This window comes from Sinocyclocheilus grahami, unplaced genomic scaffold (assembly GCF_001515645.1).
Source record: "Sinocyclocheilus grahami isolate Dianchi unplaced genomic scaffold, SAMN03320097.WGS_v1.1 scaffold480.1, whole genome shotgun sequence".
Taxonomy (NCBI): Eukaryota; Metazoa; Chordata; class Actinopteri; order Cypriniformes; family Cyprinidae; genus Sinocyclocheilus; species Sinocyclocheilus grahami.
Window position 1 is genome coordinate 675856 of NW_015505659.1, and position 18365 is coordinate 694220.

The 18365-nt window shown below is 37.3% G+C and overlaps 1 protein-coding gene across 1 annotated transcript in view; it reads right to left on the reverse strand.

The window, feature by feature from the left end:
* LOC107553744 (cell migration-inducing and hyaluronan-binding protein-like) overlaps positions 1 to 18365 on the reverse strand; it is a 171152-nt gene that overhangs the window by 86967 nt on the left and 65820 nt on the right. Inside the window, exons 2-8 of the mRNA XM_016236058.1 lie at positions 12826 to 12923; positions 8212 to 8349; positions 7780 to 7918; positions 6829 to 7065; positions 6255 to 6434; positions 2245 to 2315; positions 2033 to 2128 (exon numbers count right to left, since the gene is read on the reverse strand). Of these exons, the coding sequence (XP_016091544.1) occupies positions 2033 to 2128; positions 2245 to 2315; positions 6255 to 6434; positions 6829 to 7065; positions 7780 to 7918; positions 8212 to 8349; positions 12826 to 12880 (916 nt within the window). The 5' untranslated portion in view covers positions 12881 to 12923. The remainder of the gene's footprint in view (positions 1 to 2032; positions 2129 to 2244; positions 2316 to 6254; positions 6435 to 6828; positions 7066 to 7779; positions 7919 to 8211; positions 8350 to 12825; positions 12924 to 18365) is intronic.

The window sequence follows — 18365 nt, forward strand, 5'->3', positions numbered from 1 at the left end:
CTCAGGTAGACCTGTTTGCCTCTCCAGAAACCTCTCACTGCCAGTTGTTCTACTTCCTAACCAAGGGAACACTTGGCACGGACACACTGGCACACAGCTGGCCGCGAGGCCTGCGCAAGTATGTGTTTTCCCCAGTGAGCCTTCTCGCATAGACGCTGTGCAAGGTCAGGGAGGACGAGGAGCAGGTCCTGCTTGTGGCGCTGTATTGGCCCATTTGGACCTGATTCCCAGAACTAATGCTCCTAGAGACAGCCCCTCCCTGGCAGATTACTCTGAGGAAGGTTCTACTGACTCAGAGACGGGGCACCCTGTGGCACCCGTGTCCAGACCTCTGGAAACTTCTTGTCTGGTCCCTGGACGGGATGCGGAGGTTCTAGGTGACCTACCCCAAGAGGTAGTTGACACCATCACTTGATTGACTCCCAGGTAATCCTGAGGCCCCGGCCCGGCTATGTGCCCAAGGTTTCCACTACTCCCTTCAGGGATCAGGTGGTGAGCCTGCAAGTGCTGCCTCCAGAGGAGGCAGACCCAGCCCTAGCTTTGCTCTGTCCCGTCCGAGCCTTAAGGTGCTACGTAGACCGGAAGGGAAGGCCGTCTCTAAGCAGAGGATGGCCCACTGGATTGTGGATGCCATCACCCTGGCTTATCAGGCATAGGGTGTGCCCTGCCCACTCAGGTTGCGAGCTCACTCTACTAGGAGTGTTGCATCCTCCTGGGCGCTGGCTCGTGGCGCCTCGCTGACAGATATTTGTAGTGCTGCGGGCTGAACGTCCCCCAACTCGTAGATTCTATAGCCTTCGTGTGGAGCCGGTATCCTCCTCTGTTCTCACCTCAAATGGGTAGAGGCACTGAGAGGCCCCGGTTAGTGTTGGCTTGCTAAAACTGCTCCAGAGTGTCCATACTGTAGGCCCTGTCGAGCTCCTCCGTCCCCTCGGCAGACAGACATGGCGGAACGTCCGGCACTAGGCCCTCTCTCGCTGAATCCTTGAGAACCGGTAGAGGGCTGGGTTCCATATGTAGAGACCTAAGCGGATCCCATATGTGTAAAGTCCACGGTATAACCTCAGAGCCCGTGTTTCCCCGGCAGACTTCTGCCATTCCATGAGGGTTACAATCACCTCCAATTTTCCATATGCACCTAAACGGATGTTCATATGTGTATTTGCTTCCGAAACTTCCTTCGGGAAGGATGGGGCTTCCGCAGCGTCCCTGTTCCAAGTGGGTACGTTTTCCCAGTGTTATCCAATCTCACTGAGTGGGTAGTGCTACGACAACGGTGAATGGTCTTCTTGTTGCGAGCACAGGGCACTGGAAGGGGCAGCATCCATGGCGCTTTGGTAGGGAATCCCAATTCGTCGGTCACGACGTGACTCTTAGTGACCGACTGAAAGGGAATGTCTCGGTTACGTATGTAACCCTCGTTCCCAGAAGGAGGGAACGGAGACATCCCGTCGCCACGGCTGCTGTACCACCGCTGAGCTGCTGGGTCACCAGCTCGGCTCCTCAGCGAAAACCTGGTATGCATTGCACCGGCTGCCTTTTTATGCTCACGCTGTGATCAGCGGCAGCTGGATGCAATAATTGCATGCCAATGTGCATTGGCTCGTTTAGTTACACTCGAAGTAGATTGGTCTCTCGAAGCGAGATCCCAATTCGTCAGTCACGAACAGTCAAAGAACAGCATTTATTTGAAAAAGAAATATTTTTTAACATTATAAATGTCTTTACTGTCATGTTTGATCGATTTAATGCATCCTTACTTTATAAAAGCATTATTATTTTCATAGATAAATGAAGTTTTTTGTCTATTTTGAAAGTTAACAGGGCCTATTCTGCTAAACTTATCCTGTTGTGCTCCACAGATGAAAAAAAATACACCATCAGAGTAAATGGAAAAAAAAAAACATTTTTGACTGAACTATTCCAATAAGTTTTGCTGGTCCACCAGTTAGATATCGGCATAAACCAACCCGGAGCTGCAAATAAGTCATGATTGTCTGTCTTTAGTGGAGGTGGTGAGGCGTGTCTGTACCTTGAACCCACTGACTGATGGTGGTGATGGTGAAATGCTCTCCGTAACCTGAGTGAAACACCCGAGAGCTCCTGGCCTCAGACGAAGCCTTGGTTCCTGAACACACAAACAACACAAAAAACACCAGCATCAGCTCGCCTTCAAGATATTTCCTTTCCGAGCTGCTGTTTGCTTTCCATCGCTGGGCAAACAAGTGGGCAAAAGAGGCTCACCCTGATAGACAGCATGATCCTCGACCGCTGAGGACGTGTCCCCTTTGACTGTAATAAAACTCCACGGATGCCTGCAGAGAAACACACACAAGAGAGAGAGGAAGGTGTGAGAGGGACAAATAAGTCTGAAGATTTGGCCATGAATAAGTTGTCCCTCCTAGACAAACATTCTGACTTTCACTGCTGTAAATTATATTGACTTAAGGTGTGATTGGCGGCTCGCACTTCTCAGAGAGGACTTGGTAATTACAACGCCAGGGTTTCCCATCAGCCCTTGCACCACTCTGAGAGAAGCAGTCTGACTGACACCATCATCAGGACAATTTTCTTCAGCTAGACCAGTGAATAAGTGTATAATATAAATAAAATAAAATAAAATAAAATAAATAAAAGTAAAAATTATATAGCTGTACTTTTTAGAAAACAAACTAATAAAAATTGCAAACCAAAATGTAGTTGTTTTTTGGAATAAATATTTTTTTTATGTTTTGTATTCATTTATTATATAACAATAATTGTATTTATTTGGTAATAATTTACAAGAAGGTCCCATTAGTTAACATTAGTTAATACACTAACTAATACTGTATTAACTAACAATGAGCAATACATTTGTTAAAGTATTTAATAACCTTTGTTAACATTAGTAATAAAAATACAAGTGTTCATTGTTAATTCATGTTAGCTCAGGTCCATTACATAATATAAACAGATACAAGGTCTGATTTTAATAATGCATTAGTAAAATATTGGAATTAACATGAACTTGTTAGTCCATGTTAGCTATATGTAGTGTATTTAGCTAATGCTGTTAACAAATAAAACCTTAATGTAAATTGTTACCATGTACTTTACTCTTCCAAGGCAGGCAAATGAGAAATTGTTTGGTCACATTTTATTTGGAGACCAATTCTCACTATTAACTAATTATTAACCATAACTTTTGCCTAAATAAACTCATAATTTGCTTCTCATTAACAGTTAGGTTAAAGGCCCGTTCACACCAAGCACAATAACTATAAAGATAACGATAACGATATAGTTCTAAAAATCGTTCTCAATATTAAAAAATAGCATAGTTCACACCACAACTATAACGATAACGATACAGAGGAACGATATTGTTGTGATCACTTTCAAAACGATTTTTTTCCAGCTGAGGAACGATAAAACACTGACAGCCAATCAGAATCCATCCTGCTGTAACGAGCTCAAGAATTTAAAGCGGCAGACGCGTGTGCGCTTAGAATAAACAGACGATATAATTCGCTGGTGTGGACGCTAATATCGTTATCTTTATAGTTATCTTTATAGTTATCGTTCTTGATGTGAACGGGGCTTAAGTCTGGGTATATGGTCATGCAGAATAAGGTATTAATATGTGATTTATAAATACTAATAAACAGCCAGTATGCTAGTAATATGCATGCTGATAAGCAACTAGTTAATAGTGATAATTGGTCCCTAAATTTAAGTGCTACCAATAGTTTAATTAATTTCCAAATATACGTTTTCAATAAATAGTAGTAGTTTTTCTTTTTAAAAGAAACTAATAATGAGGACTAAAGCCAGAATACTTTGTACAAATATGCAAACTAAACATACTTAACGTGTGCTCTTGTGTTGCTATGACTCACATCCAGCCGCTTTATTCACCGACCGCCTGCTGCATACAGCACACTCAACTAATCAGCAACAGCAAGTTTGCCATACAAGTGGCAGTGAATTTTTGAAAGATACTCTTTATAGCTTTATAGGAAGGCACTTAGCAAATAAACCTGGCATTGTGCCACTGGCCATTTTCACTGGCCTCCATCATTTTCACATCTAAAGGAGCAAGTATGCAATTTTGAGTTAAGACTAGAGTTAGAAACACAGGAAATCTGCCTGAATATATATATATATATATATATATATATATATATATATATATATATATATATATATATATATATATATACACATACACATACAAAATCAAGTAGGCACATTCAACAGCATTGTGAACCTAAATATATGTGTTGCCTCATCCTTAAAAGTCATCTGAATTGAGTTTTTGATGTGGTTGGCTTTGTGTTTGGGAAACATAAGTCATTATGTGGGATTATTTAAATGTGTGCGATTGTAAAGTTTAGGAGCAATTGAGTTTCCCAGGCAGCACAGATTCTGGATTGTAGCTTGGTGTTTCATTAAACATTTTAATTACTCCAAAGTTGTTATCTGTCAAAGCTATGCTAATAATTTTCTCACAGTCGAGCTTCACTCATGTAAACAACAATTTAATTCGCACAAACCACAGTATTTCCTAACCAACCCTGAGAAAAATCACTCCGAGGTTGATGTTTCATAGTTTAGGAGACCTAATGGAGGTTTCGGTTTCATTTTAATATCAGCTTTGTCTCTCCTAAAATCCCATAACAGAAAGAAAAATTAAACAAGACAATTGTTGATGTTCAGAGAGCGCGCGCAGCTATAAATTAAAGTCTGTGATTTTTCATTCCTAATTCGTAACGATCTGCAGTCCATTTGCGTTCTAGGATTCGTTCTAGTAATTTTCTAGTAATGACTTCATAAATTCATGCAATTTATATTCCATAAACTGAAAGGGCTTCCCAAACCCTGTTCCTGGAGATGGACCATTCCACAAAATTCAGTTCCAACTCTAATCAAACACACCTGAACCAGCCAATCAAGCACTGCATCCCAACTTCATTATCATCCATCCTAAATAGTATGCGATTAGAATTAGATTGTATACTTTGGTAGATTTTCATAATGTGCATCTGCATGCTTTTTAGGCTATTATAGCACACAATCCTTTGTGCAACAGAATAAATTACAGAAAAATTACGCTAATGATTTCAGACAGACTTGCTTTGCATATTTTATGCTTTATTTTTTTATTACCCCTTTTTATATTCCAGTCAGTCAAGCATTTTGAGTGGCATTTTATGTATAAATTCAGAAAAGGTGCTATACAAGTATTATAATTTTGGTAACACTTTACAATAAGGTTCATTAGTTAAACATTAGTTAATATATTAACTAACATGAACTAACCATGAGCAATACATTTGTTACTGTATTTACTAATCTACGCTAACGTTAGTTAATAAAAATACAGATGTTCATGTTAGTTCACAGTGCATTAACTAATGTTAACAAGATTTTAATAATGTATTAGTAAATGTTGAAATTAACATTAACAAAGATTAATAAACGCTGTATAAGTGCAGTTCATTATTAATTCATGTTAACTAATGTAGTTAACTAATGAACCTTATTGTAAAGTGTTACCATAATTTTTTTAGTGCTGTAAAACGATTCATCGCGATTAACCGTGATTAATCACATCCAAAATAAAAGTTTGTTTACATAATATGTGTGCATACTGTGTATATTTATTATGTATATATAAAGACACACACATACAGCATATATTTTGAAAATATTTACATGTATTTACATGTATATATTTAAATTCATATAAATTATATCATATATAAATATATTAAATATATAAACGTAACACATTTTTCTTAAATATATCCATGCATGTGTGTGTATTTATATATACAAAATAAATATACACAGTACACACATATATCTTATGTAAACAAAAACTTTTATTTTGGATGCGATTAATCGCGATTAATCATTTGACAGCACTAATTTTTTTCCACACCCTTGAGGCATATTTTACGCATTTCCATCAAACGCTCCATAAAAGTTTCCTCTATTTTGTAAGCTCTATCAGAGTTGTGTGCAGGAAGGTAGAACTACAGGAACAGGGTTTTGCCACTTATTTAGATGCTATTTCAAGAAATATATTTCACTGGTCTCAGACAAGCAGCGATGCAAAGAGGAAAATGTGAACGCAGCCAAGCTGATACCTGACTGGACCAGATTGCTCTAAATAGAGTGTCCAATTCTTCAACTAATGCTAAAGCAAATTCCAGACCGGTCATGGATAAGAAAACTACTGCTAAGTTGGAAATGAGTCATAGTACCGGAATCCGAGTCGATGGAAGTGTTGGCTACCCAACTTAGTGAGAGCTTTTTTAGCCAGATCCTCCAGGTTGTTGGATCCTTCGTCATTAACCACCATGGCCAAGATCTGCCCAGTTTCCACCTCGTCTACATACTGGGCCAGTCGTCTGCTCTCGTCCTTGCTCCTATACGTGTCAAACCTACACACACACACATACACACGCACAAACGTAAAAGTGGGTCATGGAGATTAATCATAGGCTAGTCAAGGAACGGTACAGAAGCCAGTAAGCATACTGATTATGAATGATTTTTCTGAAGGCTGTGATTCAACAACAGACGCTCATTTCTGTGATGAAAAATAGTCGAAGATCAATCGTCTGCGATGATGCCAACTTGGAAGCGCTGTTTGTTTTGACAGTCGATTTGTAATTACTGTTTTAATTCCAACCGCACATTAAAACCATCAGTGAGTTGGTTTTACATGATGTACTGACGTAACAAGCTTTAATCTGTCAAGAAGCAAGCCTGCATTAATTAGGAATGAACTATTTAAGAGCAAGAAATGTGGAGGAGAGATGGTGCCCCACTGACCTATCAGTGTGCAGCACCTCTCCGGTCTTGGGGTTGATAACGTGAATGATGATGCCTCTATTGCCCCAGCTCCTTTCGAAATGGTAGCTGTTCTCATTACCCTGCCCAGGATGGAGGGTTTTGTTCAGGAACGTCCAGGACAGCTTCTTTTCGCCGTGAATCTCCAAGGTTCCTCCGGTTCCTACGCCAATGTACTTGCGGCCAAAATAACTGTGTTCGACCTCGGTGTCATCAGACCTTTTTCAAAACAACAACAAATCAGTTTATCAGATAGTCCTATGAATTCAGAATTGAAGAGAATGCTTTTTAAATTCCTGACTAGATCGCAATCAACTGTGATTTGAAATTAATCTATATCAGTTTATTTATCTTATGTGAATCTTGAATGACCTAAACGGCACCTAGTAAAATAAACTTAATCATACCTAGAGTCGCTCATCCAACCAGATCTTTAAGCAAATAACATTTTATCAGAAGCTCTAGTAAATTACATGTTATTTTGTTAGTAGTAGTTTTGTTATTTTGTTACTAATGTTCAACAATGTTATGAAAAATCTTCTTCAGAATCATAAAAAACATGACTGTTGTTCTAAACAGTAAAAAAAGGTGATTCTCAGTTTATCCAAAATTGTGCACATCAACCAGAATGCATCGCCTGTACTGAATTAAAATTCAGTAATAAATGCATTTTTTTAGCATTGCGATTCAAATGATCATACAACTTCCTGTAAGGTTCGGCCAATTCAAATTTGCAGTCAAGAACTGAATGGCAGTCGGTTAACTGATTCTGAATCTAGCCCAAATCCTTTAAGATTGCTTAAAATTACAGGTTTAAAACATTTCTGTCCGTCAAATTCTCCTCCAAAACTTTTTGTGATTTGTAAGTGCTCTTATGAAGGCTGCAGGAGTGTTTCAGCAAGTCTGATGATTTTTCAAAGCCTGTATTCATACCTGCCAAAGAGAGAGATTGTGAGGTTGCCTTTGTAAGGGCATTCTGGACTGCCGATGTGAAGTTCACCCTTGTTCCCGATGAGGATGTGCTTAGCCCGCAGAAAAATGGGTCGATTGGAATCAGCGATCACAAGCTTCCCTAAAAAGAACAAACAAAATCAAGACAGTCCTGATCTTTCACCCTTGATTTTCAACCAATGAGGATGCTTTCCAACTCTAACTCCAGTACAAAAAAAAATAAAAAGATGATTACTGGCATGGAATGTGATGGAATTTCCCCATCAAATATTCCACGCTCAGTCGCCCTGAGATGAAATGTGTTTTGATTTAAGCCTGTCAAGGCTCTTGTCGCCTTCATCATGACGGACGTAAATCTTTATGGCACTTTAATGTTGTGAAGATGTTTGAAAGAGTTTTATTAGGAAGATCTACCTCCGTTGAGGATCTCGATGGAATGGACGGTCGTGGATGAGGTGAGGATGACTTTGCGGCCGTAACCGATGGTGACTCTGTGGGCTTCATTGTGACCGGGAGTCCAGGGTTGCAGTCCAGACATCTTATCTGGACAAACTGGAAAAGATATAGACATTTAAATGTGAATAAGTAACAGAAGTCTTGCTGCATGTTCAGAAATACACAGTCACCTTTTAAAAAAAACTAAAAACCTCTGAGAAGCCACACACTTGATTTGAATACATCATCATGAGCATTTCCATATCTCTGCTTTTCAATAGATTCTCATTTATTACAAAATAAAAATCTCCTTGAGCTATTGAGATTAAAAAGCTTAACATACTATGAAAACACAACTTTCAGAACTCAAAATGTCCTTTCCAACAAGAAAAAAACCTCACGACTATAATAAATCGACCTCAGGGTCACAAAAATATATACATTTGATACAAGGAAAAAAACTACAAATGAATCAAACATTTTAAGATGACCTATATATCTCAGATGTCTAGACTAAAAATTGACCATGATGACTCTTCAGTTCGTCTGCTATTACTGCGTTGATAAAAAGAAGTCAGCGGTTGAACCACAGGCAGATGTTTGTGACTGCAATCAGACTTTTTAGTGTCACCACATATTAAAAGGGTCTCATTCTTCCCTTTAATGCTGTAAAAACCTCTGAGAAGCCACACACTTGATTTGAATAAATCATCATGAGCATTTCCTTATCTCTGCTTTGAAATGAGAGTAAAGGGCTTCACTGAGCTTTCCAATGCATTTTCTTCTGTGTTACAAAAAGTCAAAGCCTTGAGATGCAGCAACAAAAATAATGACAGTAATAATCACCCAGAGGAACGGCTTATTGCTCTTTCATAGCTCAGGAGACTAAGGGGTATCAGTTATGTTCATTTGTGACCCTGGAGCACAAAACCAGTCTTAAGTAGCACGGGTATATTTGTAGCAATAGCCAAAAATATATTGTATGGGTCAAAATGATCTATTTTTCTTTTATGCCAAAAATCATTAGGATATTAAGTAAAGATCTTGTTCCATGAAGATATTTTGTAAATGTCCTACCGTAAATATATTAAAACTTATTTTTTGATTAGTAATATGCATTGCTAAGAACTTCATTTGGACAACTTTAAAGGCGATTTTCTCAATATTTAGATTTTTTTGCACCCTCAGATTCCAGATTTTCAAATAGTTGCATCTCGGCCAAATGTTGTCCTATCCTAACAAACCATACATCAATGGAAAGCTTATTTATTTAGATTCCAGATTTCGAAAAATTGACCCTTATGACTGGTTTTGTGGACCAGGGTCACATTTTTGTTCAAGTATAAAATCGTTATTCTCCAGAAATTTAGCAGAAATGGAAATAGCTGAGTGTAGAGTTTACCCTAAGAATTAAAAGTACATTATATAAGTAAATAGATAGATAGATAATTAATAATTAGATAGATAACAGAAATAATTAATTTGAAGTACTAAAAATACTAAAACTGAAAAAAACTAAAAATTTACAAATATTTTTAGAGTACACAAAAATAGTAAAATAACACTCTAATAATAATAGCACTTCATGAGAAATGGTCTTTTTCTCAAGAGAAACAAGAAAAATACTTTTTCTTACCTAAGGGAGTACTAGCCCAAGTTGCAATTAAAAATGATGAATCTAGCACATCGTGAAGATGTTTGGGAGGATACAGTCAATTACTGGGAGCGAGAGATTTGCATTAGACCAATTATAAAGTTCATAATCAGGATTCACTTCAGCTATTTGTAACATTGCTTTGGGTGGACATCTGACGTGGAGGGTAATTTTTGAATAAACTACTGAGGTCTCTTATAAAGGGATCAAACACACAATCATGTATTTGTCTTTTATTTTATGAATCAAAACATGCAAGGAAGGAATAAAGGAATAGTTTATCCAAAAAAAAAAAAATAAATTAAATCTATAAAAATTTACCAACACTCAGGCCATCCAATATGTAGATGAGTTGGTTTGTTCATCAGAACAGATTTGGAAAAATGTAGCATTACATCACTTGCTCAGCAATGGATGCTCTGCAGTGAATGGGTGCCATCAGAATGAAAGTCCAAACAGCTGATAAAAACACCACAATAATCCACACCACTTCAGTCCATCAGTTAACGTCTTTTGAAGTAAAAAGCTGCATTTTTGTAAGAAATAAATGCATCATTAAGACATTTCCAAGTTCAAACTGTGGCTTCCAAAATACGAGTTCTCTATATGTGTAATATTGCTTTCTCCAGTGAAACAGTCATCTCATCTGAATCAGGAGAGAAATATGCACACTGTTTACAAGCGAAAAACAGTTCCAAACAAATATGTTCGTGGATTTTGATTGAGAGGAAAATTAGAGATGGACTTTTTCACTGGCGCAAGCGTCATTATGGATTATATTGTGGCCACAAGTGACAGCTTAAACTTAAAAACATCTTAATGATGGTTTTGTTTCTTGAAAAACTCACAGCTTTTCACTTCACAAGACATTAATTGATGGACTGTTGTGATGTTTTTATCAGCTGTTTGGACTCTCATTCTGACGGCACCCATTCACTGCTGAGGATCCATTGCTGATATAATGCCTACATTTCTCCAAATCTGTTCAGATGAAGAAACAAATTCATCTACATGTTTGATTGCATACACAACACTCAAATGCTCCAATATATTTTGATATTAATTAATTTAGAAGTACTTATTAGCAGCTTTCTCTCACTTTTGTCACAAACTTGTTTTCATAAGCAGTTTACTAGGTTTAAAAACCACACACACACACTTCAAAAATATCAGTTTCACAATGTGGACACATAAGTAAAAGTCTGTTTTGCAAAATATAAACTTTTTTATATATATATATATATCTCTATAAAAGCTGGAAGCATAGCTAACTAAAGGGACAGGCAATGAAAGAACAACAAAGCAACTATTAGATAAAGTGTGCCTTTAATAAATTACACCATTCATCCTGAGCTCAGCTCTCAGAGAACGACACAATCAAAGAAAACACAGCAGCCTGTCATTTCAAACAAATGCTTTTATGTGACCACTAACTAGCTGTCCTGAAGTGATACATTAATCTCATCGCCAGCCTTTACAATACACAGAATCCACGCCACGAAACAAAATTGTGAAAAGCCATCACGCTTTGTGTCGGTAACAAAAAGCTGTTCAAATGCAGATTTTCCCAGAGGAATCCACTAGCTCAAAGGCATTGCTGGAAATACCACAAACCCAAAAGAGTGATCTCACTCTAAATGCACATAAAACATGTTTTTGCACGGATTTGTGCGATGGTATTGAATCATGCAACCATTATGACCATCTACTGTAGAATGCATTCATTTGGACTTTTAATGTGGAAGGCCGTGCTGCTTTGTTAGAATTGCAAATCACATTTCCAACTACAAGGTCTGAAAGCAACTTTGGTTTGTTAAATTACAGTAAAGCTACTTTGCGGAGTTGAAGGGAGCAGAAATGCACTACATTTACGGGCCTGTAAAGATACGGATTGTGCTGTTGGGTTTTGGCTTAAAACGGAGTTAGCTGAAGTAGAATGAAACACGGTGGAACAAAATTCTCAAAGGGCTTCTGTGGGTTTGGCGAACTAAATCTAAGAGCCTTCTTCTGTAACAAGACTCTTAGTCATGCGGTCTCTCTGTTGGACGGATTAAAATGAGACTGAAAGGATGTCGGTATATTTTGGATGGCCACATGGTAATCTCTGAAACTGTACATCAGGCAGTGTCACAATTCAGCCTGTAAAGTGACAGCAGATAACAGAGGGATGACAGACAGAAAGGGCAACTAATAATTTTAGGGGAGAGAAATTATGCAACTAAGGCTATAAAACATAAGGTTATGTTAATATGTCAGAAACTCAAGGATTTGAAACTTCATGCTTTCAAAGAATAAACTCTTGTATTTTGAAGATAAAAAGTGAATTTCGTTTTATATTTTTAATTTTATATTTTGTTTTATTTTAACATTTAATTTTAAGTATTCCTAAAATAAAATACTTTCTTAAAAAGATTAAAAGTTTTTTTTCATTATATACCTTTTTTTAATTGTATTTTTTTTATATTTTATTCACAGCATACTATATGCTTTCAAAGTAAAATGAACTATTGTAGTTTAAAGATACATTTATCTTTACATATTTCATATTTTATTTATATTTTAAATTTTATTTCATATTTTTATTTTAAAATATTTTACATATTTTTATAATGTTAATTTTACTTTATTTTTGTTTTATTTTATATTGTAATTTCTTATTTTATTTAATGTAAAATGTCATGCCATTGAAACACCATATTAATCAATTATGCTTTCAAAGTACAATGAGCTGTTGTAGTTTAAAGATACATTTGATTTAATATTTTATTTTATTTTTATATTATTTTATTTCATGTTTTATTTTATATTTTTATGTATTATTTTATTTATTTTATCTTATATTTTCTTTCTTTCTTTATTTTATTTTATGCAAAAAGTCATGCAACTGAAGCACTTCGTGACTAAAGTGAAACAGAAGAGCAAGAGAGACGGAAACTCACCAGCCTGAGCGATGTGAAGAACAGCTACTACAATAAAAGCAACACAGATCTTCATTTTCAGCACTGTTGGTTTGGTCCAGAGTTTAAAGGCACCTCACCTGCAACACAAAACACAAAAAGCTTCATTTACATCTAAAGCTGAACTGTGTCATTTCTGTGCCACCAAACGTAACTACAAAAATAATTATTGTTTTCCTATTTCTGCAACTGTGTGAGTGAATTATTCACATTTCCAAGGCAAATCGACCTGTCCCAATGCATACTGAGTTGTAATCTGAGTATCCCATTGAAAAAATCCCCTTAAGCATGCTCGATTTATTCTGGGCACGTATGACACCATGACCAAACATGTCACTGAGCGTGTGTGAAGTTGCCATAGAAACCGGCCAGCGATTTTGTCAGTTTGCCAGAATATGAATATGTCGGACCCCAGTTTTGCATTCCTTTGAAACTTGCTAGATCTGAAGGTTACGTGGTTATCTTCAAAGAGATTACAAGAGCACCAGCAATTCGACTTGAACCTCCATAAAGGATCAAAGGCTCCGAGGGGCCGAGGGCTCAGGTACTGCCTCGCTAATAACGGTGTGCTTGTTTAAATGCACTTACATAAAAAGTTACATAACCGATATAGACATACACGGGATCCTGTTTCCTGGTTTCGGTATTGCAGACTCCAGCTATGCTTGACGGACCAATTATACGACGAGGAAAGAGACACGACAATGCTTCCTTTGACTAACCCATGCCATTTTAAACAGTAAATGTATTCTTGCACATAAAATCTGTGCAAATTCAGTCTAAATGAGCTGTTTTCATTGATATTGTGCATTGGCATTATTATGTTGTGATGGTTATTAGCACTGCCAATCTGCCCGAGGCGTGATGGCTTCCTTGTCCCAAAGTAACGGTTGCATCATGAACTGTCCGACATGTCAAGCCTGCGCTGTTATGCATCTGCTCCGTGTAGCATGCGAATCCGTCTTTGTTATATATTGAGGAACAATGGTCTGCAACTGCCAACTCCTCATCATATTGGCACCGCAATCCGTTCCCATCTGTGTCTGTGCAAAGGATTGTGGGAATATTGCAAAGATTGTTTGTCTGGTTTATTCAAAATGCATTGCAAGTGACAATATGTTACAGCTGCGCAAGAGTGAATAAACCAGCAAGACGACATTCAAACCAGCCAAATATTTCATTTACTGACTCTCATGTCATTTTATTTTTTTACATGCAACATAAAAGGAGAACGAACAAACAGACAACGATTTCAGTTTCAGTCTGTTCCTCACATGAAGCTATCGTATGACTTGGCATATGGATGATTTAATGCTGCTTTTATGTGTCATTTTTTTTAGTTTGACAGACCATCTTCCAAATGTACAGAAAAGAACAGTCTAGACACTTTGTTCCTTTTGTGTTGCACTGAAAAGGAAAAAATATATATATGTTTTCGCAACAAGAGGGTGAGCAGATGATGAAAGAAGTTTCATTTTTTGGGTGCGCTTTAAGATTAGAGTGCATCTGATAACGCAGCCGGAAATATAATGTGGCTCATAACAATGCCTGCGACGACACTGTGGCAATATAACAGTGAAAAATGAAAACTCGAGTCTGTGCTGGATGGAGTAAGACTTTATTTGAGTCTTCGGTGATCCACACGGTCATTTATTCTCTCCCCTCCCTCCAGGACATTTACAACACCCGTCTCACCCAAAAAGCCCTCTGCATTGCAGGTGATCCCACCCACCCGACACACCGCTTCTTCAGTCTGCTGCCATCAGGGAGGAGACTGCGGAGTCTCCAGGCCAGGACCAGCAGACTGAAGGACAGCTTCATCCATCAGGCTGTCAGGAAGCTGAACTCCCTCCCGACCTTGCCCCCCCTCCCCTCCCCTCTTTTGCCCCACGCACCACTGAACTCTGACCCTCTGACGGACTCTCCCACTCCCCCCTCCCAAATACACACACACACTGTCACTTTAATCAGTCTGAATAAGCTCTTTTTGCACTACAAATCATTATATCTGCACTGTTATTTACTTCACTGGTTTGCACTCTATCTGCCATGTGCCTTGTGCTGCTTTATATATTTTTTTATATTTTACCTTATTTGTATAGTTGTATTTTATATTTAATCTGTATCGATCTGTATTTATGTTCTACTGTTAGTGTTATCTGTATGCACCAAGGGTCTGAGAGTGACGCAATTTAAATTATCTGTGTGTATGTGCTGTACATGTGGAAGAATTGACAATAAAGCAGACTTGACTTGACTTATTCTGCTATCAGATGTCGACCTGGACCAACAGGTGGATAAAACACATGGCCTCTCCCTTTAAGAGCCTTCACCTGAGACCTGCAAGAGAATAAGGAGTTATTATGGATGGAACACTAACAAAACCATACAACTTAAATAAAAGATGAAGCACGTAGCTCTTTGAACATCTACACTTACGTTCGAGATCAGTACGATTCTTTTTGAAAGAAATTCACACTTTTATTCAGCATTAAATTGACCAAAAGTGACAGTAAAAGACATTTATAAGGTTCCAAAGATATCTATTTCAAATAAACACTTAAATAAATACATATCACTGTTTTGCAGCACAGAATGATTTCTGAAGGATCATGTGAAGGATAATGATACTGTAATCTCAGCTTTGACTCGTTGGAATAAATTAATTTTTTAAAAACATTCAAATAGAAAACTGTTATTTTATATAGTAATAATATTTCAGAATATCACAGTTTTTCCTGTATCTTTCTTTAATCAAACAAATGCAGCATAGTAGACTTCTTTCGAAAAATATTTCTAACCCCAAACCTTTTAACAGTAGTGTAGATTTACACACCGCACATGCAGTAACATGTGAATGACTTCATATATTGCTTACACTGTTTAAAACCATCTGACTTTGCATTTTAGAGTTTGTAAATCCATCTTACACTGTGCAAACTGCCATTTCAAAATCACATTTAGATATGTAGCACACCGAGGGAAAATACGTTTTGCTGGTAAATAGATGTTCGACTTCTTTGCACACAAAAATAGCAGCACCTTCTCTTTCCCTGTAGTTAAAGTGGAAAAGTCAGCAGACTGCTCTTACTTTCAGCACACTGACTTTGTGCCTGGCGTGATGGAATTCAGTGAAAATTGACAGGAAAAAACTCCCCTTATTGGGTTTTCTAATGCATGTCGATTCCCTTGAGCCAAATACCACAAGATCTACGAGGCTGATGCCTGCTGAGCCGTTCAAAGGTGACATGCATCTTTCATCACAGCTCTGCATGCATTTTTAACATAAATGTGCATTACTGAGCACCACAATTTCTTCTTCATTTAAGCACATTTTAATCTTCTGCCTATGTGTGTTAGCAGTGGGCCAGCTGTCTGGATGTTGCATGCAAACGCACATATCTATCTTTAGATTTAGCCAGCTGCCCAGTGATGTAATGCATGCAGAATGACCATCTGAAGATAATATTGCACAAATAATAAGAGGCGTAGCTAAATCAAGCATCATGATTAATCTTGCTCATACCTATTGTTAGTGATTTAACCAAACCACTTAAATTTAAAGTATTCAACTTTGCGATATAAGTCGTCTATCACCATTTGTGCTACATACATGAATGATACTGTACCTCGAATGATGCACTTTGATAGACTCTACAAGCAAAAGATTTTGGGTAATTTCACTTCCATAACTTGCCTTCTTTCAGACTAGTGGAAAGAAAACGTCCAAAATACACATTTATGTGTTTTATATTATTATCATTTATCTATTAGTGTCTGTAGATTTCAATTACATATCTTTAAAGGAATAGTTCACATAAAAAATTCAAGTTTGCTGAAACTGTATTCATTCTCAGGCCATCCAAGATGTAGATTTTGGAGAAATTTAGAATTACATCACTGTCTCAGCAATGGATCCTCTGCAGTGAATGGGTGCCGTCAGAATGAGAGTCTAAACAGTTGATAAAAAATAATAATCCACAAGTAATCCACACCACTCCAGTCCATCAGTTAATCTCTTAAGAAGCAAATAGTTGCATGAACAGCATGGAAACAAATGATTCATTAAAATGTTTTTACCTTCGAACAATTGATTCCAGCTAAAATACAAGTCCTCTATCAATAATATTGGTTTGGCCAGTGATAATGTTGTGTCGTCTGAATTAGGAGAGAAATATGCACAGATCGAACACAAGCAAAAAAACGGTCTCATATTTTGGCCAGAAGGAACAGTTTAAAGTTAAAACATCTTAAATATGGATTTGTTTCTACCAAATATGCAGCTTTGTGCTTCACACAATGTTAATTGACTGACTTATTTGGATAAAAGGATGTTCCACATGCAAAAAAATTTATAAAAAATTATTTTTATCTGGTGGACAAAAAAAAGAGAACAAAAAACATCCAAAAGGAGGAACCCAATCTAGACAGTAGAATAGCAGAGATTTGGATGTGGGCTCAACTAGCAATCACCCAAAAACCTTAGCAATGGCCCACAACACTCTAGCATCAAGGCGGAGAGATTTGACCCAATAAAGCTCACCTCACATATTCTCCAGAAAGCGTTCAAATTGAGTTTCTTTTCACGTTGCTCTGTAGCAGACCGCTCCTACATGCCCTCTCAGACTTCTTTACAAATCCCCAACACTGAGAAAGTCTATTCCAAAACATTACATCACCCTAGTGAAGACAAGCTTTGCTCAATCCAGACCTCGCCTCCCGGATTTACCTCCCAATGCTATCTGCGTCTGAGTCAAATATCTCTTTCAGGGCTGTCTATCTTCTTACAGAGATTGTTGCCCTCCGTGGCCCTCACAGATAACACACTTCCACCCCTGTCCTTCATGTTGACCCTGTCCTATCAGCACAGAGCAAAGGAACTCACACGCAACAAAGTCTGCCGTCTCAGAGTTTCTATCGCAGTTACAGTCATAATATAGCTGGAAATTCACTGAAGAAAAATGGTCTGTATTAGGGATGTCAATCAATTATAATTTTAATTGAATTAATTACATCATATGAAGATTAATTAATCCAATTAAAAGTAATTAGTTGCATATATCAATGCGACAACAAGACAATATTGCAGACGAGCAGACAAAAAATTGCTTCAGTTCCATATCACTGAACAATGAAGTCTAATTCCCGCCTACTTTCCTAATTTCCCGCCATTTTGCAATTGAGTTTGTCATTAAGGTGATATTTGCATATCTGTTTTTCTGAGCAGCAAATCAGCAGATAAGAATGATTTCTGAAGGATCATGTGACACTGAAGACTGGAGTAATGCCGCCGAAAATTCAGCTTTGCATCACAGGAATAAATTACATTTTAAAATATATGCAAGTAGAAAACAAATATTTGGAATTGTAATAATATTTCACAATATTACTGATTTTACTGTACGCTGTAGAATCTAAACGACCTCATATGTATATATATATATATATATATATATATATATATATCTGCCCTGTTATACATGGTATAGCAAAATATCTCCTGTACATTAGTCGTACTGATC